The sequence below is a fragment of the Hydra vulgaris genome, chromosome 06, assembly GCF_038396675.1.
Source record: "Hydra vulgaris chromosome 06, alternate assembly HydraT2T_AEP".
Classification (NCBI taxonomy): Eukaryota; Metazoa; Cnidaria; class Hydrozoa; order Anthoathecata; family Hydridae; genus Hydra; species Hydra vulgaris.
In genome coordinates, this window is record NC_088925.1 from 27,415,069 (window position 1) to 27,440,572 (window position 25,504).

The 25,504-nt window shown below is 27.6% G+C and overlaps 2 protein-coding genes across 2 annotated transcripts in view; both read right to left on the reverse strand.

Annotated features, from left to right (window-relative positions):
- Positions 1-214: 214 nt before the first annotated feature.
- Positions 215-11,277, reverse strand: LOC101235491 (uncharacterized). Its single transcript, XM_065799753.1, has 2 exons — positions 10,242-11,277; positions 215-1,233 (listed from the first exon to the last, which is right to left on the reverse strand). Exons 1-2 carry the CDS (start codon positions 11,251-11,253, stop codon positions 800-802), a joined length of 1,446 nt encoding a protein of 481 aa, XP_065655825.1. The 5' UTR covers positions 11,254-11,277; the 3' UTR covers positions 215-799.
- Positions 11,278-22,280: 11,003 nt separating this feature from the next.
- The window catches only part of LOC100205936 (5'-3' exoribonuclease 2), a 66,898-nt gene continuing 63,674 nt past the window's right edge, over positions 22,281-25,504 (reverse strand). The window contains exons 26-36 of the mRNA XM_065799754.1: positions 25,404-25,493; positions 24,915-24,987; positions 24,655-24,738; positions 24,372-24,472; positions 23,835-23,914; positions 23,617-23,673; positions 23,469-23,537; positions 23,272-23,397; positions 22,800-23,169; positions 22,579-22,695; positions 22,281-22,460 (exon numbers count right to left, since the gene is read on the reverse strand). Coding sequence (XP_065655826.1) covers positions 22,416-22,460; positions 22,579-22,695; positions 22,800-23,169; positions 23,272-23,397; positions 23,469-23,537; positions 23,617-23,673; positions 23,835-23,914; positions 24,372-24,472; positions 24,655-24,738; positions 24,915-24,987; positions 25,404-25,493 — 1,212 coding nt within the window. The 3' untranslated portion in view covers positions 22,281-22,415. The remainder of the gene's footprint in view (positions 22,461-22,578; positions 22,696-22,799; positions 23,170-23,271; positions 23,398-23,468; positions 23,538-23,616; positions 23,674-23,834; positions 23,915-24,371; positions 24,473-24,654; positions 24,739-24,914; positions 24,988-25,403; positions 25,494-25,504) is intronic.

A 25,504-nucleotide genomic window follows, 5' to 3' on the forward strand; every position in this document is an offset into this window, starting at 1 on the left:
TATTATTTACATACATACATACATACATACATACATACATACATACATACATACATACATACATACATACATACATGCATGCATGCATACATACATACATCTATACGTCTTCATACATTACAAATACTGTTGAAAAAGTTTTGACAGACTTTTTACGCAAGCAAAGTTTACTTTAATTACAAATAAAATATTCAAATAGTTTTAAATATAACTATTTTTCTTTTTCCTAATATTTTAAAACAAACATAAAATGTTTTGAATTTTTTTTATTTTAATGATGTCATGTCAACAAAAGACACTTTAAGTATAAAGTTCCCACACTCACATTTCATTATAAATTTCTGAATGTATTCTTGATATATAATTTGGTGTTTAGCGGTGTACAAAAAAAAAAGCTTAAATAAACAAATGAAAAAAGATGTTTAAATATAAGAATTGAAAATTATAAAAATGTTAAGTTGGAAGTGGTCACATAGCAAAACAAAATATTAAAAAAAAAAGCTATCTATAAAAGAAATAAAAAAATAGCAAAACATATAAAAAGTAAATCAATCGAGGAGTTAGAAAAACAACCAATTAAACTATGTTAAATAAACCTATTAAACCAATTAAACTATGTTAAACAAAATTTAACGTACATTGAGATCTTTAATAGATGTAAAGTTAAAAATGACTTTCAAACACAATTTGACTAAAGAAATGTTGTTTAAAACTAATAAGCAAAATATTTTGCATTATATTTATAATGTTATGGTAATATTAAACATACTTTACAAAAAAAAAATCTTAACACCATAAATTAAGTGTTTGGATCAATAAGAGGTTCTCTTTCAATTGGCAGTCGAAATTTTTTTCTAAATTTTTCAGCTGCAAATTCATCAGTGCTTGACTCATCATCTGGGTTAACATAGTAGACTTTTTTGTCTTTACGATAATCAAAAACTCCAGGTTTCTCAAATAATGGGACACGCAGAACTTTTTTTCTATAGTAACAATATTTCAGGCAAAAATAAAATGTAATCAAGGCAATCAATATAATCATAAGTGGTAGAACAATAACAACAACAGCCAGCTGTACATCGCACTGCTTCACATACCAATCACCTTCGCAAGACTGAGGTAGGAAACCGAAGAATGGATATGTATGACAACTTTTTGATTGCTCACACCAATAGCATTTTTCATTGGAAACACATTTTTTACAGCTAGATAATGATAAACATGTATCCAAACCTAAAAACAAATTATTTCATCTCTTCATTTTTTACAAAAAATTTTTAAAAAATTGTTTAATTGACAGCTTTAAGCATTCGAAGAATTTACAAGTTTTTTGGAACAAAATATTGTAAAAAAAATATGTGAGAACACCTATATAAGTTAGTATTGATTTTAAAGAAAAAAAAGAAAAGTTTAAAATTAATATTAAAGCAATAGTAAAGGATAGCCTTATTATTATATTAAAATCAAATCAGCAATATCTAATACTGATTTTTACCTACCACCTACTTACTACCCTTTATGAACTTTACATAAACTTTTGTTAAAAGAAGAACCAAAAATTAAGAGCAAACCATGTGCACTTCAAAACCTGGTCACAAAACTTTATAGGCAGAAAAATTAGAATAGCAGAATAATTAGACAGAATAATTAGTCAAATTAAATTTATAGTTCTTCAATGGCTACTGAAAGTTTCATTACAATATGATAAGTTGTTTAAAACAAAATGTCAAATCAAAATGAAGTTTGAAAAACCATTATGCAACAAATATAACAAAACTACAGCTTCAACTAGATTAATGGCATAAAAATTGCAATTGCAACCATGTTGACTGTGATTAAAGGATTCAATAAAGATTTGAGGATTGACAGAAAGCCGAGAAGTCTGGTAAACACTATTTAAATCTAAATAAATCTTTAATCTAAATTTTAGATAAACCTTTTTAAATTTATCCAAAATTGCTATTCTATTTATTAATATGTCCTCAAAAATAATAAATATAAAATATGTACTAAAAAATTTAGAAATACCAAAATAGTTAAATAAAATTAGAAAAAAAAAACGATAAAAATTTTGTTGAATGTAGTACTTGAAATACAAAATTTGATATTTAATCAAACAAATGGATCATTCCATACCAAATGGAGCAAAGGTCCCTCATGGACCATGTCAGATTTTATTGAAATTTTTAAATTTTGTACATATATATGAGGAAAGCATGTTTTGAAAATTTTAGATCAATATCTAATATGGTTCTTGAGAAAACGCTATTTAAGTAGTGGGTTATTTTGCATGAAACTTCACTCTACAAGCAAAAAGGTTTTTTTCATCATTTTTAACAGCTAATTACTTCTGAACAAGTTGGTTTTATACTTCTATTATTTATTTGAACAAGTTGGTTTTATACTTCTATTATTTATTTGAACAAGTTGGTTTTATACTTCTATTATTTATTTGAACAAGTTGGTTTTATACTTCTATTATTTATTTGAACAAGTTGGTTTTATACTTCTATTATTTTAAAATAACAAGTATGCTATGGACACTTTTAAAAGAACAAAAAATTTAAATTCTGGCATCTTAACTTTTTGTTAATTAAGTGTTAATTAATAAAAACCAAAAAAAATTAATGGGCGCTTATTTATAATCCCAAAAGATAGTCTCTAAAAGTCAGGTAAATTTTCGATAAAAAATCTGAAGTTAACAAAATAAACAACTGCATTGAATTAAATAATGCAATTTGTTATAAAATAATAATTAAAAAATATCAATGTTTATAACCATATAATCCCGATAGATAAATAACTTATAACCCCTCCCCCCCACTCAAAGTTTTTATCACTATAATTTACAAATTTGCAATTTTTAAATTGTAGTGATGAAAAAAATTTACAAACATTTTAAATACAAACATATTACATTAAATATCTTAAAAGATTTGTTTATATATAACTTTAGAATATTTGTTTATATATAACTTCAAATTTCAGTTGAATTTTTTTTTAAATTTTTTATACAATAAAATTTTTTTAAGACAAACAAAATTAATATAATTCACAAGAAATTAAATTTCTTAAATAATAAAATAATCTCATTGATTTCTTTTAAGTCAATATTATAAAATCTTTCTCTGTTAGACTGGACCTTAAGAAATTGTACTTTGCATAAAATATGCATCAGGGATCACCTCTGCATGACCACATGAAATTGTTACATAAAGAAGACTTTTTCATAAATTTAACATAAAGATCTTGATGCTCTTCTGAAATACTAAGAATTTTTCCTAAATACCATTGAGCACCATAAATGCAGGCCACATATTTTTCTGGTATGTAACTTGAAATTTTATTAATAAAAATTCTGCAATCAAATGAAACTCTTCTTATTGAGGTAAATGACATTGGTATAAAACTGTGGTGGTTTCGTGTCCCAGGTATTGTAGAAGAAGAATGATATCTCTCTTCTAAATTGAAGTTTGCAATATGTGTTTCTATTGAAACTTTGTCAAGAAAAATAAATAATATTCCTTTGATGTGTTAAACACAACAGCTGTACATTTTGCTTGATGTGTCAATAGGATCATTAAGTGACTGTAGACTGGCTCGTGCAACAAGACATTTTACCATTCCACCAACTCCATCACAAGGACTTTTACCATGCAATGTTGCAAAAAAGTGCCACTCTGCAGTTACTCTTGAGTCCTTAATAAAAGGAGGGGAGACATTTATTATTTTTGGAAAATTTTCCCACCCACCCCAAGCTTATTAAGACCCCCTGTTTATTAATTTTTACTTGTAATCAAAAAAAATATATATATATTGAAAATTGGCCTTAAAATTTAGAAAATAATTACTTCAGTCACTGATAAAAACAAAAACTTTCAGAGTAAACAGGCTTTAAAAATCGCCAACCAAGTAAATCTCGATTTGTCAAAAATGAGCTTTTAATTTATTTCTTACCAAAGTATAAAACTTATATCAGCATATTAAATCTTATTGAAATTATTGTAAAACAGATGTTAGAAAATGCGCATTTGACCGCAAGCCACACTAGATTTAATGCATGTTTTGCAAAAAATATTAGTTTGCATTTATAAACTGAAATTTTTTATAAAAAATACTTATACTGTAACATAAAAAAATCCCCACCCCACTTTTATTAACCCCCCTCCCCCGTTAATTAAATCTGGACTACAATTCCCCCCTTGTATTAAGGACTTAAGAGTATGTCAAAATCTTGTTCATGGTAGCATAAGTTGATAATATTTTTGTAATTTTTATATTGTGATGTAGCTCCATCACTAAAATAGATAATGTGTTCAAATGTTTGTAATTGTTTAAGTTTATCAATAAAATTATTCATAAAGCAACGAACAGCATCTGCTCCATGTTTCAGATGATCTGATATAATACAATAACTTTGACTATCAAGTTTTTTATCTTTCATAAAATAAACAACAAAGGGGCGCAAAGTTTCTTGGCTGTTATTCCAGTAAAAACCTTGCACTGCATCCTTTATTAGGAAAATATAGTTTTCTGCAAAGTCCAGAAGAACTTGCTTTTTTTTTAAATTAGTTTTTAAATGTTGGAAGTAGGTGGTTTGACTTCTTGATATAAAATTAAAGTACATTAAAAATTTGATTATTGCCATTGATAAAAATTAACTTCACTAATTTTATTTTCATTAAACAAAGTGTGAATGTAATCTAACAAAACCTCTTTTCCAGAATATTTATTGCATTTATGCAGCATACAATCTCTATTTTCAATGCTACAAACCATTAATTTCAATAAGCTTATGTAATCAGCAATTCCAGGAATTTTCTGTACAAGGAGCTTTACATTTTGATGGTACTGGCAAACACAAACTGCATGCATACCAGAAGCACCACCCACAGGAATGCACCACTTGGACCGTAGCTCACAAAATTTTGAAAACCCAACTTTAAGATAATTATGTTTCTTTTTAAACTCAATATGAAGTTCTTTCATATTTACTAGAAGAAGTCAATTTTGGATGTGTTGCTATATATCATCTACTTTAACTAAAACAATTTCTTTCTTTCCTAGACAAACCCTTGAGTATTCATCACATTGATAGAAGTGAACAACCTCTGTAATTACATCTTCGCTAAGTTTTCTACTCAATTTTGGAAAAAAGTTTTGATAGTATTCCACTTTTTCCTCTTAATTTTCTGGCTTGTACTACAATCTTTTTGAAGTCAAAAAATACTTCTGACTTTTCTCTATTGACCAACTGTCTGGAGTGAATGTAAGAAGAGTAACTTTTTCGGATTTTGTCAATGTTTTGTCAAATTTTGACTTAATTTGAATCATAATATTGTCTAAATTTTTGTTTTTTCAAACATTTTTTTGAAGGTGATTTAATTTTATTAAGTGCAGCTCTTTTTAAACCAAGCACATTGGCAACAGTATTTTGTGTAAGAGATCTTACATTATCAATTTTACGCTTTCTATATGCAACTCTATCTTTTTTGAGACAAGTTTGAAAGGTGAGCATCCAAAACTTGCAATACTTAAATTAAGACTTTCTTTTAATGTAAGGTTGTCAACATAAATTTATTTTTCTTGGAGTTCATTTTCTTTTGTATAATGATGTTTGCAATGCAGGATTTTTCTGCAACTTATTCAAACTTTTTGATCAGGTATTAAACCAAAATCTTTGCCATATGAAAGACTGATAACTCTAAGAGAATCTACAAAGTAAACATAATAATTATTAAATATTGTTTCACATTTATTTATTACCAAAGGTATTTGTATTAAATTAAGGTATCAGTTTAAATATTGAAGCTTATTTTCACTTTTGTTACGTGTTTGTTAAAAGGATTACAACAATACCTTCGAAGCTCATTCTCATACCTCAACAAGTAAATTTTCTCGTGATAGTCAAAAATAAAATCTATGGGATTTACTTTGCTTCTCAAAGAAAGAAGCTTTTGGTTTAGTCTAAACAGTTCTTGGTAACATTTACTTTTTTTAGACTTAGTAAACTTGATAAGATAGCACTGTTCATTTAATGCTTTACCAACACAACAAGGAGAAAGCTCAGGCATACTACTCATTATTAATTAGTTCTAAAATACAACAATTTATTAACTATTAATTTTTTCTAAAATACAACAATTTATTTGATTTTATTAGTACTTTTTAGATTTATAAAATTAAATGAAATGATAACTAAATTTTTAAAAAGTAATAATTTTATGGTAAACTTACCTGACTTTGAGAGACTATCTTTTGGTATTATAAATAAGTACCCATTAATTTTTTTGGTTTTTATTAACACTCTTTGATTGATGCGTATAAGAAACTTTATGAAAAAAAAGGTGCCATCTTAGGCAACAGATGCTTTGCATCGCAGATGAATTTTAAGAAAATCTTGATCCGACTCATTTTGATGACATATAGCTTTTGAGTGCAGCTCTTTAATCGACTGATTTTTTAATATTTATCCACCATGTGCAGATTAACAGGCAATTTGATTTGTATTTATTTTTGAACTAGTTTTTAAGATTAAGTTCTTTATAACCACAAAAAATTTCAATCTTTAAACAAAAATATCAACTTTAGCCCACCATTATGGAAAATGTTAAGATGTCAGAATTTAAATTTTTTGTTCTTTTAAAAGTGTCCATAGCATACTTGCTATTTTAAAATAATAGAAGTATAAAACCAACTTGTTCAAAAGTTATAATGTTACCCTGGGTTAGTGTTTCTTTAAGCCATGTATACTTGTTGCGCTGTTTTGTTTTATTTACATACAAATTACTTAAGTAAATACCTTCATAATGTTAGAGCAAATACTTACCTAAAATTTACATCAAGAAATACTTCTGTTTTGTTTAAATAATTGTCCTCAGATCAATTAAAAGCAAAAGAAAAATAGAAATTATACAGAAAACTTTGTATATTGTATTAATTTTTTTCTGTTGTATAACAGAAAAATAACTGTTTATACTAAAAAAAAAAACTAAATTGGTAGGTAGGTAACAACTCTATATAAATATGTTTAAAAATAATTGTTTTAGTCAGATTTAAAGGCACATAGCCTAGACTTATATTTACTGTTAGATGTTGCACTAGAGATATCACATTTAACTTTTTTTCGCTTCTGGGGTGCTTCTAAGGCATTTTTGATTGGTATAACTTCTGATTCTTCTGAGTCAGGACAGATTCCTTTTCCTGGTGGAACATTTAGTTTCTTTTTGCGCTTTAATATTGAAGTTCCAAAGTCTACACGATGGTCATTCAAATGACTGATAAATGCTTGTGAAATAAGGTTTAGATCAACAAATGATCGATCCTGCAGTTGCAACCGATTAATAAGAGGTTCTTTATTGCAAGGATAAATTACACACTTAGCAAAACCTGATATTAAATTTTCACTTGAAGTGTTTTTTATTAATTCCAGCACTTTTTTTAGTAGTGATGGAAAGCATCCTTTTGGAAGTGTTGTTGATTTTTTACCTGCAGGTGATTCTTTCCATGAATTCAAAACAGTTTTCCATTTACTTTTTAGTGGCCTAAAATAGGCAACATCTAGAGGCTGTGTCAAATGTGACAAGTTAGGAGGTAAACACACAAATACTATGTTATTTACATGACAGTTTAAAACATTCTGACTAGTGTGTGATGGTAAATTATCCCCAATGAGAACTTTTTTTCCAGTTGTTTTTTTCAGTATAGGAAACTGGTGAGCAGTAAACCACTCCTCAAATGTGACACTATCTAACCATCCATGTTTTTGTACCTAGTTCCATGGGGACCGTTTTCAGTCCACGTTGACCACATATTTTTTGATTTGTAGACAACATAAGGTGGTATTGTACATCCAGCAGCGTTGCCGCAAAACATGACTGAAATATCGGACTTTAATGAGTTCATTACTCTTTCAGGGTATTTACAAACTCTATGACAAAAATTTTTTTTGCGGCCTGGGTCATCACTTAGGTTTGTTCTGTCATAGTTGTATATATTTTCTGCTGGCACATTAGTAACAACTTGGGAGAGGTTTTCAATAAACTTGCTTAAGGTTTTTTCGTTAACAGCAGCCCAATTACGTCTTATATTAGCTGCCAACCACGTGGTGAGCATAAGATGTCTTTTTAAAAATAATTTACTCCATTTAAGTCCTGGAAAATTGTTTCTAAACTGGGGAATAGTTTTGTTTTGGGAAGAGATATAATCCTTTACAATAAATCTAAAATCCAATTCATCAACAGGGAATCCAAACTCAGACACTGCCAAGATGTGAGAAACAAAAGCAGATTCTTCCAAAGCAGTAAATGTTGTAGGATGTCCTGGTTGTCCATTGTGTTTTAGCTTTAGTTTACTTTGGATAGTAGTTCTAGATATGTCAAAATATTTAGATGCTACTCTCTGACTCATTCTGCCTTCATTAATAGCATTAAGGCACTGGTTGGAGCTTTTCTTGAGAATAATCTACATATTTTCTGGAGCCCGGTCTCCTAGAATACATTCTTGGCATTTTCATAAGCTGAAATATAAATCAATCAATATATTTTACCAACAACAAAAATACTGTTTACAGTATAAAATACAGTTTTTGTAAATTTATTACAATACTATTATTATGAATAAAAAATGTAAAGGAACTTTTGTGAAGAGCAATGAATATTGCAAATAGTAAGTAAAAACTAATTCAAAGCAGAAACTTAACATAATTCGAAAAACAGAAAAAGGACAACAACAAAAAAGTCATTAACATATAATATTATATATATTATTAATATATACTATATTAAATGTTAATGACTTCAACTTTATTATATTTGTTATAATAATAATGATAACAATACATTTAATAAAGAAATAAATCATACCACCAAAATAAATAAATAAAAAGTATATTTATTTAATATAAATAAAATGATTGGAGATTTAATAAATGATATGGGGTTACTTTAAGTCCGGATAAAAGTAACCCCACTTTTACATAAAAACTAATTTAAATGTGATTAGTTATTTTTTTCTCACAGCTAAATAAAAAAATAGTTAAAAAAATAATCTAATCTTTTTACTAAAGTGTTAATCAAGCAAACTCGGAGATTTTTTATCTCTGTAGTGTGTGCGATAATAACAAACCGCATAAAAGTTCTGCCAAGTGAATTTCACTAGCAAATTCAGTTCATTTTTGACATCCAACTTAAAGTTAAACTATTTAGTGTGCGGCAAAGGCAATATGTTTTCATAACAGAATTAGTCACATATAAATTAAAAAATAGAAAAAAACGCACCACTTTTTAAAGTTTTGAACAGGAGAGGCATGAAACTCAAATTTTCTGTAAGTGGATTCAAGTAGGACCGCTAGTATTCAGCGGTCCGCAAGTAAGCGGATTCAAGTAAGGACCGCAAGGCATTCAAGGCATTCAAGCGGATTCAAGTAGGACCGCAAGTAAGCGGATTCAAGTAAGGACCGCAAGGCATAAAGTAACCCCGTGTTATGGTAGCGTTTTCTCAAGAACCATATTAGAACCATAGATATTGATCTAAAATTTTCACAACATGCTTTTCTCATATATATGTACAAAATCGAAAAGTTTAAATAAAATCTGAGATGGTCCATAAGGAACCTCATAAAAATTTGCTCCACTTGGAATGGAATGATCCAAATTATAACATATGTCTAATATATTTTCTTGAGATTCTCATTCATTAATGTAGTTTTTGTTATCATACAAAGAAACTGAAAATTACAATAACTTTCAATGACACTGTCTGCAAGAACTCATTCAATAAATGTCAATGCTGCTTACAAGGATGAATTCAGATTTCTTCTTGTATAAATTTGGATAATGCTAAGAATGTGGTTGAGTACTGAAACCTGGTTATATATCAACCTTGAACCAACTGAGTGAAGTTAGAAAAATCAAATCAATATCTTGATTTCAATAATAACAAATAAGGGGAAGAAAAAAAAAAGTTAATTTCTATTAATTTGTTGGTATATAAAAAAAAGTTAATTAAAAAATAAATCTGCAGCCTGACATTTTTTTTGAAAAAACCAAAAGAGTAGTTATTTTTTGTTGTTTTAAGAACCAGTTTTAAGAACCAGTGCAGCCAGTTTTTCTTAGCTCTGGCTAGTAGCTGGCAACAGCTATGCAGTTTTGCTTTGCAAGCCTGTATATAAACCTTTCAAGTTTTTGTTTTATGGTAAAACTGTTGATAATATTTTGAATAAAATTTAAAAAAAAACTCACCAAATTCTCCATCAGTCATCTTGCTCTTGCTTTCAACACATAATTTATAATCATTTGAAGTTCTACTAATACAACTGTCCATAGTATTGCACCATGTACAATTTTCTTTAATGTTACAATTCTTTGATTCTTTTATAAATGGGCAGTAAACAATGTTAAAATTTTCTTTTTCTGAAATAAAAGAATTCGGTGTTTGAAGCTTTTTTACCTTAAAAACTCTGTTGGTTTCAGACTCTGAATAATCCACATTGACAGTTTCATAACGATCTAATGGTAATAATGGCTTTTCATTATGTATATATTGAACAGTGGAAGCAAGTCTTTCAGACATAACACTAGATGGAGTCGAAAAAATTCTTGAAGAAAAATCAGGAAAATTACTGATTGCTGTACTTATTTGTGTCATTTTATCATTTTCTTTGTCATTTATCAAATGCAAAAGGGGTCCATTTGTGGGTTGGGAAATAATGGGTTTTAATGATCTTGGTGTTATAGCAGTTGTTTTTAAAATGCCAGGTGAAGAATTTGTCAATTCTATCAACAGTTTACGTTCATCATCACTAAGAGAACCACCAGATTGCTTTAATTTTCTGAGAAGTTTTAGTAACATAAGTTTATGAAGTAACTCTGTTAACTCAGATGTACTGGAGGTATCTTTTTCTTGAACTTCAGTATCAGCATTAAAATTATATGAATTTTCAATGAATTGGTTTGGTTTTGGTTGAGATTGAAAAGATTTTAGGTTAGACAACAATTGAAAAATGTTTTCAAGTTTTTCATTATTACTGTTTTCATTGTTGGGACATTGAATACGATATAACTGTTCTGGACAGAAAAGACTAGATGTATCAGTTGGTATACAACTACCACCATTCACATTATTACACCAGGTACATGCTGGATTTTGTAAGCAACTAGCACAAGATGATTCAGCATCTGAACAATCTGCAATTGTCTGGGCATGTATAACTCCTAATATACCAATCCACAAGATTATACAAAATAATGTCATTTTCTAAAAAAATTATAATAATTTTGCTTAAATATGGAGAAATATTATTGTATACACACATCAACTAAAAATTGAATAAACAAAACTAAGTGTAACTACACTTTACATAATATATCAACAACAAAAAAATACCCGCAAAAAATCATTATTAAAATTACAAATTGTTTACCTGAGTGTTATTGTTAATTTTATTCTTCTTATTATTATTATTACTATTATTACTATTATTATTATTATTATTATTATTATTATTATTATTATTATTACTATTATTATTATTATTGTTATTATTATTATTATTATTATTATTATTATTATTATTATTATTATTATTATTATTATTATTATTATTATTATTATTCAAAAACAACATTCATAAAATACACATTGAACAACTATTTTTATTATTAATATTAATATTACTATCCACGTTATCTTTATTAAACTAATTTTATTGTTATTACTAAATTAAAAAGCACTAAATTCAAAACATACTATTTTAAAATATACATAAAACTTTAAACCAACATAAATAATGTTGTATTAATCAAGCATACTCAAACAATTATAATTAGGATAATAATCTTATGTATATCAATAATCGTATTTGTTCAGTCCATGCAGTCCACAGTTTTACAGTTAAAAGTTCTGATATGTATTATATCAAGAAATTGTTAAAAATTATCAATCAAACTTAAAGCTATAAAAAAAAAGTTTAAGTTTAGACAATAAAAACGTTCTTATCAAAAAGCAGCTTATAAAAACATGAAACTTGAAACATCATTAACAGCTACTTCTTTCAATAAATGTATTGAAATTGTATGTGTTTATTTACTTCCACTCACAAAAAACATTTAAAAATCATTAAACATTCGAGGTTTCGTACTTATATATGTATATGCGTTTATTAATTAGTTTTAATTTTGAGAACTTTTTTTTTTTTTTTGAATATCCAGGTAAGAAGGAACTCATCATTCATGTTTTTATTAATAAAAGCATTCCGCAAATTACTTAACACCGAAGCGTAAAGAGTAATTTATATTTAAAAACTTCAAGGTAATAATAACAATGGAACAAAAAAGTGGTTTTTGGCTTTTTTCATTGGTAAAGTAAACATTTGTAATTAGGGTTTTTTACAGTTTTTTATGTGAGATCGTTTACAATTGAAATGTTATATCCTATTATATATTAGATGGTTTTCAAACTAAAAAACAACTCGTGTTATGATAAAATAAATTATTGATAGGTAAAAAATAAATTATTTACAAGTTTACAAAGTATGAAAAATTAAAATTTTGGAAATCTTGTATTTAAAAAACGAAAAAGCAAATTTTTTTTTTTAAAATACAAGAATTCCAAAGATTTGACGACATATCACTTTTGCAATTGGATTCGTCCATTTATAAATACGTAAGCATTGCTGTGCAATGTTACTGCAGTAACGTGTTTAAAAACTATGCACCTCTTTTTTTTTTTTTTTTTTTTTTTTTTGTTTCTGTTATTTAGGTGTACCAAGAAGACCTAACGGTCTTGTCACAGAGCATCGCAGAAGTGCATTTAACCAGGAAGTTCACGCCTCCTTCCTTATCGTGACGCAGAAATGTGCCCAAGCTCGCTTCGAACCCGGATCTCATGTTTATTGAGCAAGAGCTCTTACCACTGCACCACGGCCGCACCTGAGAAGCTCTCCAATTAAATTGATTTCCAATTTATTATAACCTCAGTTTTAATGGAAAAATTTAATCTTACAAACCTTAAACATGTTTGTCTGTCTTGGCTTATGTGTTTAAACATAACTAACTCAAAAAATTTTCAAAATTTTTGAGTTAGCGTGTTTAAAACTTATGCACCTAAGTAGCTCTCCAATTAAATTGTTTGTTTAAAGAATAAAACTTTTTTTAAAAATACCTATTTTAAAGATTTATTTATCACAACAAAATTACAAGGCTATTCTGATTTTTGTGGTTATGATTTAAGTGTGTTTTTTAACCTGCTCATGCTTCAACATTAAAATCATTGATTAAAGTATAAGTAAAAATTTATAAACTATAATTGCTCTGTAAATTATAATTTAATTTTTTCTTTTTATTACTTCAAATGCTAGAAACCATTTATAAAATCAATTCATTTATGAAAATATTTTAGTTTTAAGGTTTAAAGCTCTACAGTCAGTTTTCAAATTTTAATTCTAAATTCAATAGTATCTTGTTTAATTTTTATCTAAAAATTAAAATGGTTACTTATTTATTTATGTACTTGTTGCAAGTGAGACTTTACGTTCCTTTCCATTTCATTCTTTTAGTTAACCAGAAGAAATCTGTTTAGCTTGTTTTTCTCCCTGTGACAAAACCAAATGTTTAATATTTTGAACAGCTGACTTTTTTGAGTACGGATTACCAATTATTTTTTCCAATGATCTAAAAGTGTTTTCCCAGAAAGAAGCGGTTGCTAATGATTTGCTTTCATAGTTTTCATTCTCAACAGTTTTAACAAAATATTTTAAAACGAAAGATTGCTGTACTTTTAGTTTCACTTTCTTGGGTACAAATGTAACATTTTCCACAGTTGATGTCTTCAAATGAAACCGTTTTCTTTTTTTCTTTTTTCGATAGTTTTTTCTTTCTTTATTTCAAGAATACCAAACTTTAGCTAATACAGTGATTCTAAATATATTACTTCTGTTGCAATATTAGTTGCATAAATATATTACTTCTGTTGCAATATTAGTTGCATAAATATATTACTTCTGTTGCAATATTAGTTGCATAAATCCTCTGTGAAATTTTTGTGTATTATAGTATTTAGTTTCTAAATAATTTAGAAAGCGTTCTCTTTTAAATTAAAGATTTGTGTAGCCAGAACTGAAGGGGAAACATTCAATCTTAGCACTAAATTTTTTTTTGGGTGGCTAGACTCCATATGGTGACTTTTTATATGCTTCTTCAGACAACAAAAACATGATTATTTGTGTTTTTTTTGAATAACTCAGTTTTCTTTGCATATTCATCTTGAACTAAATTTGATCGATTTTACTCTTTCATTTAAAGTTTAAAAAAAAATTTGTTTAAGATAAGGTTTAACATGCATTTGAAAACTTGTAATCAATCGAAGCATAAGTAAGTTTTTATTTGTAATCAATCGAAGCATAAGTAAGTTTTTATTTGTAATCAATCGAAGCATAAGTAAGTTTCTATTTGTAATCAATCGAAGCATAAGTAAGTTTTTGTTTGTAATCAATCGAAACATAAGTAAGTTTTTATTTGTAATCAATCGAAGCATAAGTAAGTTTTTATTTGTAATCAATCGAAGCATAAGTAAGTTTTTATTTGTAATCAATGGAAGCATAAGTAAGTTTTTATTTGTAATCAATCGAAGCATAAGTAAATTTTTATTTGTAATCAATCGAAACATAAGTAAGTTTTTATTTGTAATCAATCGAAGCATAAGTAAGTTTTTATTTGTAATCAATCGAAGCATAAGTAAGTTTTTATTTGTAATCAATCGAAGCATAAGTAAGTTTTTATTTGTAATCAATCGAAGCATAAGTAAGTTTTTATTTGTAATCAATCGAAGCATAAGTAAGTTTTTATTTGTAATCAATCGAAGCATAAGTAAGTTTTTATTTGTAATCAATCGAAGCATAAGTAAGTTTTTGTTTGTAATCAATCGAAGCATAAGTAAGTTTTTATTTGTAATCAATCGAAGCATAAGTAAGTTTTTATTTGTAATCAATCAAAGCATAAGTAAGTTTTTATTTGTAATCAATCGAAGCATAAGTAAGTTTTTATTTGTAATCAATCGAAGCATAAGTAAGTTTTTATTTGTAATCAATCAAAGCATAAGTAAGTTTTTATTTGTAATCAATCGAAGCATAAGTAAGTTTTTATTTGTAATCAATCGAAGCATAAGTAAGTTTTTATTTGTAATCAATCGAAGCATAAGTTAGTTTTTATTTGTAATCAATCGAAGCATAAGTAAGTTTTTATTTGTAATCAATCGAAGCATAAGTAAGTTTTTATTTGTAATCAATGGAAGCATAAGTAAGTTTTTATTTGTAATCAATCGAAGCATAAGTAAAATAGTTTTAAACATTTGTTCAACTATGAAAAAAGCAGGTAAAATGACTCAGAAAAATGCGTGAACTTCTCAATAAGGAGTGTGAATCTCTCAAAAAGGAGCGGATAAGTTTTAGTTACCTATAGCCCGCAAACTAGGTAAAACTATTTTGTTCCAAAGATAAGGACATCGGTAAGAAACAAAAAACCGATTCTTTTTTTTTTTTCTTTTAACATTTTAGCTTACATTTGTTAGTTCGTTTTTACAACATAATGTGAGTAGATAAAAATTAATACAATTTATAAAGTAATCAAATAATACTAACATTAGAAAAACTAGGTATCTGAAAGAAGATCAGTAAGATCTTATCGTCAGAACCTTATAAAGTGTTAACAAAATGTTACGTTGTAAAGTAATTAAAAGTAAAACCTAATAGTATATACATACACATATCACTTTGTTGTTTAGGTAATAAAGTTTAATAAATATTTCCATTATATAAATATTATTGTCAAATTTTGATAATATGGGAGAGTAAAAGATTTTCAGCTTGATTTTAAAAAGGTGCAAAGAAGTAGGTAGATCAAAATTAAAATTAGGCAAAACAACTTTATTACAAAAATAGGGTGCACGATAATCAATGCAAAATTGGTTAAAATTTGTTCGACAAAAAGGCTCATATAGAAGGTTGGTATTTCTTAGAGATTATTTATTGGTTTTAAGGTAAACATTAAATACGGCCAGAGAAAGATTTTTTTTTTTATTTATATTTATATACAAATCACATTGATAAATTTTAATTTTCATAGTATTATCTCTCAGCGTTCAAAAATTACGACCATATAAAGTTTAAACCACCCTCAAATTGAAGGGGTTACAAATTTTTATATAGTCATAATTTTTAAACGGTGAGAGATAATGCTCTGAAACTTAAAATTTATTGATGAATATAAGTCTAGTTGAGAATAGTACAACAAATATTTCCTCAACTTGTTACCCCTCAAGTTTGGGGAAAGGGAGGGGGAGGGGATGAAGTTAAAGGGCGTTTTATATTCCCAGCTACCAATCATCGCAACTTTTTGCAAAGCAACATTTTTGACATAAGTATAAACATCGAAATGTTTGGAGTTTGCTCCACGTCTGGAAGTTATCTCAAACCCTAAAAAATCCTGGATCTGTCAATGGATCATATACGTATATTATAAAAATGAATGGACCGAGTATTGATCCTTGTGGAAAACCACATGTAATATTTTTAATAGATAAGATAATGAAATCTTTGTATTGAATAAACTGTTTACGGTTATTTATGATACTTGTTTTTAAACTTGGACTTGATTATTTAAAGGACTTGATTATTTAAAGTATCAAGTGCTTTGAACAAATAAACAAATAAACACTCCTAGTGTTAAACAAGAGTCTTTAAAAGAGTCAGTTATACTGCGCGTGTTTTAAAGAATGGCATAAATAAAAACAAATAGCACTGTTTAACTTGTAAAAGTATATTCGATATAGTATAGAAAAATATAGAAAAATCTAAATCTTTCATTAAACTTATTGTTATATTTTTTTGGTTCTTCATATTTAATACGCTAAAACTAAATCTTTTATTAAAAAAAAAAAAAAAAAAGGTAATACCCTTTTTTAATACAATATTCACCTAAATTTGATGCAATTTAGGTATACCTTCTAAACCAAATAACTTAAAAACTGTTCAAAAAAATAACTTCAAATTTGGCCTAAATATTCATTGATAATAAGTTAAAAACATTCACCAAAATTATTGAAATACCTTTCACAAATATTTTTTAAATACCCTTATTGTAACGACAATAGTTTTTAGATCATAAATGAAGGTGTTCTTTCCAGTTTTTGGGTCATAGTTTCTAAAAAAACATACTTTGGGCCTTGATTTTGGTGAATGTTATTTCTTTCTCATTTTGAATGTCTATAAATCCTTTCCTAATCTTCCTGATTGTCTTTCTTCGTTTTTAACCATCATCTGATGCTTTCTTTTTTGACATTTGAATACTTGTTCCATCTTTATGAACTGAACCATTTTGAAAACATATACCATCAGTAATATTGAAGTGATTTTAAACTTTGTTTAAAGCACCAGTGCCATCATTAAACTGAACAATTGCAGAATAAACTATGAACAATTGCAGCAATTGCACCTAAAAATATTTTTGTTGAGCAAAAAATAATAGTTTTTGCTCAACGAAAATATTTTTAGGGCAAATTATTCCAAATTATATGATTTATGCTTTCATTTGAGTTCTTTATTTGACCGTGAAGACATTTGGATAACAGCTCATCTTCCAATCGGCTAATAAAGATTGGCTTTATAATATCATGAATCCATTTTGGTATATTGATGTGACTAATAAAACTTTTTCCTGTTGATTTGTGTTTTTTAAACATACACCAACTGTCAACACTTGGTGGACAAAATTGATAGCGGTAAGATTTATCGGTTAGTTGAATACAATGTGCGAACGGACTTCTTCATTGCGGGGTTTTAGTGCCTTTATAACATGAAGGCATTAAATAAAAGAATATTATTCTTTTATATTGGCACGTAACCTGTTCCCTAATCTTTTTTGAATGTGCTCAACACATTCTAACTTTACTGGTGTCACATCAAACTGTGAATAAGGATTTGAATCAATTACTTCCTTAAAAGAAGAGATGTTTCCATCCCCTAAGTATTCATAGTAAATTAAATTATGTCTCTAAATACTGATCTACTAAATATTTCAACAGCTCCGGCTCCGACATTATTAAATAAATTAGATAAAAGCAAACAAAAAGGAAAGAAATATTGTCACTGTTCATCAAAATGATGGCACACTTTACTAATGTTGCGTACTTATGTATGTAATTAATTTTACGAAGGAGTGTTATACATTGTAGATGAAGAAGTGCAATAAGAACTTTAACTATTTTTTTTTTTACATCAGATCAGGTCTTAAACGAGGTCTATGAACGCCCTATAGTTTTTTTTTATCAAAAATGTATTTGGGAAAATTGTCATAGGTGGTAGCGCCAAGCTAAAGCTAGATACGACCCTGCCAGATAATCTTTTATGATTTATATTGCAATTATGATTCATTAATTGATCTTTATATTCAGCATTTTGTAGTCTTACACTTTTTATATTGCATTTGCGACAGTGTTTTGACATTACATGCACATCAATATATTTAACATTATGACAAGCTGTAACAACATTTTATACGTGTCCACGTTTTTGCCATGTGCCACCGATGGAAGTACAACAAGTTCCATAATTCATAATCTTTTTACCTACATCACACTGATCAAATGCTAATTGTGCAGCTTTTTCCATGCTCTTCTTGAGTTTCAGTACTTGGTGAACATTTTTTAGAAATAAAAAAATTAACATTATCTTGATAATTGTTGAGATAATAGTATTAATTTGGAAGCATGCGTATCTAATGCGTGAACTAAGTTTGTTCCAGAGTGTCACGTATTTAGAGCCACATTCAGAACATTTGGCTGTCTGCTCTATGAATCTTTTTAGCTATTGAAAGTCGATCAAAATTGAATAATTGTTTTCATCAGTGGATGAAACTCCAGTTGCAATTTTCACTACTCTTAATTTTTTTTAATTTGGAAAACTTACAACATTTTCTGAAGTTAAACTTTTTTTAACTGTGTGTTGATTATTTCTAAACTTATGTTTTCTCTTTCTTGGACAATTGGATGAATTACCCATTAATTTCAAATCTAGTAATAACAATAAAGTTAATTTATTTTCAATAAATCTTCTTGTAGAAGGAGGCAAGGACTCTTACAAATTGATAATAAAACCAGCTAATTTAATGAAATGTGCTTCATGTTTTAGGTAAGCGAGATAAGATAAGATAAGGTAAAAAAGATACTATGACTCAAAATGAGATTTTGATTTTTCAAAAAAACGAAGACCAGATATATTACTGCTTTGGGGAGAAATGTAGGAGAGTGCTGCTACATCGATTGATTTATTCCTGCACCAACCCAGTCAATGTGGCAGCATTCTCTTGCACGTTATCCATAAATTAGTAAATGTAGTAGCACTCTCCTACATTTCTCCCCAAATCAGTAATATATCTGGTCTTTGTTTTTTTGAAAAATCAAAATCTCATTTTGAGTCATAATATCTTTCGCTTACCGATGTGTTAGAGTATGTTTTTTAGCATCCTAATAATTTACAGAAAAAAAAAGCAGATACTATATTAATTTGGGAAAAACAAATTACAAATTAGTTTAAACATTAAAAAATGAATTTGTGTAGAGGAAAACCACCGTCGCTATGATGTTGCTAAGGAATTTTTTTCTATTTTTTTTTTACATATATCTAAAAGCACAAATAAACAACTTATGATTAAAACTTGAACTTTCAATTAAATGCTCATCTGTGGTGCTCTGTGATAAGATCGTAAGGACCTCTTGTGGCTCCTAAATAAAATTAAAAAAAAAAAAAGAAAAGATAATACTATCTAAGAAGTCTCATCATCTTCGCCTACATTCCCCTTATATTTATCGACTAAAGAGACTATATCGAATATAGAGATTTGATTTGATTAAGATGATACACAGTAACATATTTTAAAATTGGTGTATCAAATACACAACAACTAAGGTTCTTAGTATGGGCGAATAGTCTTTTAGTTTAAAGAAGTCTTATAATAAAAGTATTTATTGAGCTTTTTTTAAATGTTAAATACATTAATTTTATAAGTTTTTAAATATACTTCATAAATTCTCATTTATAAGTAAAATACTATGATTAACTGTATCAAACGTTTGTAAAAGCTCGATAAATACTCCCAATACCTGTTCCTCTTAATCAATGGATATACATATATATATATATATATATATATATATATATATATATATATATATATATATATATATATATATATATATATATATATATTAGATATTGGTATTAGAAGTATATCAATATAGGAAAAAAGTAGTAACTTTATGTAAATATAGATCATCCAGACCATATTTTAAAATTTCGGAAATTTGTTTGGGTAAATATCCGGAAAAAATACGGAATATATTTTCCTTTATTTTTCTCTAAATTTTGCTTTCAGCTGAGTTGTTTCTAACTTTTTTTAAAAACATTTCTTAATTTTGTATGAGTGCTGAGTAAAAAAGTATAAAAAAGAAGTATATTTCAAAAATATATACCTAAACTTTAGGATTTCCAAAAAACCACATTTATAAAAAACCGCAGTTTCGGCTTTAGTTTTAAAAAATCCGCGGTTAACCGTGGTTTTTGGTTTTTTTGTTAATTAATAAAACTTATGTAAGTTTATCTTGCATTATTTATTAAAAAAATTTATTTAAACAAAGTGTTCTAACATTATGTTTATAATTCAAAATAAAACTTACAATGATTTATTTTTATTGTTTAAAAATTTTAAGAAAACTAAAGATTTTAATGATTCATCAGATAATAGAAACTAGTGCAACTAGTTTCAGCACGAAAATTAAAAAAAAAATAAAATTAAAAAAACCCTTCGACATCTGTTGGGGTGGATTTTATAGAGATTATCGCATTGTAAATTTTTTCAAGATTTTCTGTTCTTTTGCCCGTATTTCGGTACAATAAAAACTCTTGCTTAAGCCATTTAAATTGATCGGCAGGTTTAGGCAAGTGTGTAATGCTATCTTTATTGAGAAGTGCATTTAATTCATCCTTAAGAGAAACAAGTGAACTATCGAATATTGTACATGGTGCTTCATTAGAAGTAAATTAAAGTATTTTTTAATGGAACAACTGAAGGATCTTTTAGGCACTTTAACAACAGCATAAATTTTCGTAAATTCTTTCATCAATGCGCTTTTTTAAATTTGAATGCAATAAAGATGCAATTTCTGTATTCATAGAAAATAGTTTTGAAAGCATGAATTCAAGAACAGTATCTGCTGTCAATAACGTTACAACCTCTCTGCTAAGGAATTCCACTGCTAGTTTTGCTGGCTCTTAAGCGGCATGTAATGAAGCTAATGACTCAAAATCTAGCGTGTTGATTACATCAACAGCATTTAATTCAGTAAATGTCTGGAATAAGCATTTCTTAGTTTTTAATTTCTTTAGTTCTATAGTTCTAAGAGTTCTATAGACTGAGGTGAGTTGAGGCTTCTGAGAAAACAAGCCTTAATGCTTCACACACCTGCTAATTGTAACATCTTAAGGAGATTACTACAATCTCTGGAAGGTGTTTACAATAAGAACTAAAGATCTTTAGGTAAGTTTTATCAATCAATTATTGCCCCATTGATTTTTCCTATAATAAGTTTAGTTAATGCAGCGTGTGTCTTCCTCTTTACATATTATGTTAAGAATAGTGTTAAATTATTTATGCTATATAAATTGTTATTAAAGGAATGTAAGAATTGTCTGGCAAGGTTATTTTAATCTAATTATAAAGATGGGAGAATAAAGAGTAAGTTGCTAAAAGCGTTTAATTATCTAATAAAGCTGAAGCTTTGCGTTTATTGGACAACCAATAAGTAGACGTAAAAGATTTACAAGTGCAATGGATTGCCAGTACAAAGAATAGTTTGCCTAAATTTGAACGCATATAACAAATCTCCTTCAATAAATAAGCGTTTTTAATTTTACCCTTAGAAACGCATTAATCGTTTAATTACATAATACGACTTTTACATTGATTAGGCGTAGTATTGGTACGTGCCAACTATGGTTTTAATATTGAGAAATGATTTGCGATTTTGAATTATTGCGTCATAAAGAAAAGTATGAGTACTAAGCAGTATGAGTACTATGTCAAGGTGAAGATATAGAATTCTAAACTGTTAAAATGTTGACATCATTGACAGTTGTCTGTTATGACATGCTGATATCGATTAAATTATGTCAGCATTTAAACAGTTGCGCCACGGCAGCTAAATTTGTAAATTATAAAAATTTGCAAAATAAATCAGTTAGTAATTAATCTATTAAACTCATCAAATACATTTTGGGGTATCTTTTAAAATGAAGAAACAATATTCGTGTAAGCCAGAAAGCTGTTATTTTTTATACATAATAATCTTTAGCTTAATTGTTTTAGTAGCTACCACCTCGGTTTTTGAACATCAGAATAAGATCGTCGACGGTTCTGCCAAAAAAAACAAAGCATATTAAAACGTTATGTAAGCGTTAAAAATATAAAAAAGAAAATAATGAATTATAATAAACTATTTTTTAACATAACATCATTACATCATACTACTTACATCATTTTGACTTTGATTTTTTCCACGATCAGCACTATAACGTTGGCGTTCAAGATCGTCTCTGTCGCTGTGCGGGGATGGTAAACAAAAAGAAGGTCTAACACTGCTCCATGGTTGCTGATTTTGCATAAAAATACATAATAACGGAAATTTTACAAACATGTACACATTTAAAAATTTTCTTAAAATGAAACAAAAGAAAAAAAAAGTACAAATCATACATATCCTCCGATTTGTGGCGAGCTGTATGTTCTTTGAGGTGTGCCATAACTTCCAAGTGATGAATTATGATCACGTGACGAATTATAAGCATGGCGAGGAGAGTGATAATCACCTCGGTTATATGTTTGATTGTCTCTTGGTGAATTAAAACTCCTTGGTGAATTATCACAACTTCTAGTATTATTGTTGTAGTTTCTAGAACTATTGATGTCTACCGGGGAGGTATGATAACTTCTTGGTGAGTTATTGTAGCCACCAAAACTAGTGTTTCGACCCCCGTCTTGATGACTTTGATAAGATAAAGGGGTTTGTGTATAAGGCGACGATGTTCGATAGCGAGGCGAGATACTATTAGAAGCCAGTTCATGTCTAAAGATAATTTACAAAAAATTATAACTTTTTATAATATATAGTAAATATATTTAAAAAATTGTTTAAAATTATCGAAGTTTTTATGAAAAAAAGTTAAACCGTATCATTCTATGACCACCACTTCCTATATGGTTGGGATTGCGTGAACCACGACCCATGCCTGGCATAGGTGACCACTGTCTACTTTGCTCAAAATCTCCTGGTTTTAATATGCGGTCTGGTGGCCTAAAAAATAAATAAATTCTTAACATAGTCATTTTAAGATGATAAAAAAGATAACAAATTATAATAATTACGTCGCTTTATCGAGAACTCTGGCAAGATAGACGAAATCTTCTTCATAAACAGGATCGTTGTACTTTACACTAAATTCAAAGCACATATAAATTATAACCATTAATTTCACTATTAACACAAAATGGGTTTTCAAAACTCAAACAATACCTAAACGTTTGTGTACAATCAATATGTTCACCGTCAGGTAGCGGACACACGTATCGCCTAAATAAAAATTTTTTTTTTTGTATAAAACAGAAATTTTGTCAGAAATTATATTGTTAATATTAATAACAAAACCCTTTGTTTTATTATACAACACGTCCAATATTCGTATCTTTAATTATCTGACACTGTCATGCTTAAAATTCAACTATTTTACTAACTTTCCTGGAAGAACTCCATTTTCATCATAGTACACTGTTCCCCTGACACCCAAGGATAAATCTGTAACAATGTTCTGTTTCTAAAAATAAACAAAATGATTTAATTAAAAAAATAAAATTGCATCTAACACTATTTACTATCTAACTGTGTTGTTAACACTATTTACTATCTGACTGTGTGGTTAACACTATTTACTATCTAGCTGTGTGGTTAACACTATTTACTATCTAGCTGTGTGGTTAACACTATTTACTATCTAACTGTGTGGTTAAGATATCTCTAATAAAATTTTATCAAGTTTTTGATATCTAATTAGTTAAAAACAGTAGTTTAGTGTTAATTCTATCATTATGCATGTAAATAGAAACAGGAACAGAAACTTAGTTTTAACTCTATCATTATGCATGTAAATAGAAATTGGATCAGTAATTTAGTGTTAATTCTATCATTATGCATGTAAATTTTTTAGTATTTTCAACAAATAACAACAAAAACATTTCAACTTTAGTCTATTTTAATCATTTTTTATCTTTTACCTCTTTTAACATACTACTTTCATGTAAACCTATAAGGTAGTCAAAAAGAGGATTTGCCTTTCCTACAAACAACACTTCATCATCACGACGTGACCTTCGAACTAAAAGTTTAAAGAATAAATTATGATTTCTTTTCAAAAAAACAAAAGAAAAAAGAAACAACTTAAATAGATTTACAATATTTTTTATTGAAAAAAACAATGAATTTAAAATTAATTAGCATACTCTTAAGTTATCTAAGCCTCCAATTAAAACATAGTTTAAATTTAAAAAAAAAACATACTCTCATCTTCTGTCAAGTCATTGTACACACTAACAAGTGTTCTATGAAGTCTTTTTTCATCAACAAACGGAAGAAGTGCCACACCTAATATTGAACATTTACAATTTTAAAGTTTTTTACAAAAAAAATAAAAAATAAAAAACAAAAATAAAAATAAAGGATAATGATATAAGATTTAAAAAAAAAAAAAAAAACCATCTGAAAATAGTAACGTAAACTAATTGTTAAAGTAATCAATTTGTAAAAACAAAAATAGCTACCTTGCCACGCAAACTTTTTTCCATTTAAATCAATTTTAAAATCTGTAGGATAAAAGTCAATGATAGGAGAATCCTAAAAAACAGAATTTGCATCATAATAATTTTCGAAAAATACTATAACTTGCAAATAAAAGCAACACTAGATTAGTAAATTAGATTTTGAGTATAAATCATTTCTTCGATAAGCGAGACAAAACAAATAATAGGTCAGAAATGTGCAATCATTTCTGATACCAAGCTATTTTATTGTTAATAAATAAATTCAATTGAAAAAATTAAATGTGTGTATTTCCATTCCTTTGAACCAATGGAATTATTTTTGAAAGAAGGAAAGAAAAAGAGAAACCAATTTGTTATAATAAACCAAAACCAATATTTGCCTGATTTTTATAATATATTTCCTGACATTTAACTATATGTTTGACTTTTTAAAGCAGTATTATAGCTTGTATTTAACAATTTAAAGGATATAATCAAAAAAATAAATACCGGACTTGACATTAGAGATCTCCATGTTGGAGGTAAAAATTTTCCACTTGCAGCAGGGAAAACACTCATAAGTTGTTCCAATGGTTTAAACTAAATTTAAA

What these genes read in the sequence shown, in the direction of transcription:
- LOC101235491 (XM_065799753.1), bottom strand. Translation starts at nt 11,253, where the DNA reads ATGACATTATTTTGTATAATCTTGTGGATTGGTATATTAGGAGTTATA. An exon ending in GATGACTGATGGAGAATTTG is followed by an intron (nt 1,234 to 10,241) that starts GTGAGTTTTTTT and finishes ATTTGTTTTTAG; the next exon opens with GTTTGGATACATGTTTATCA.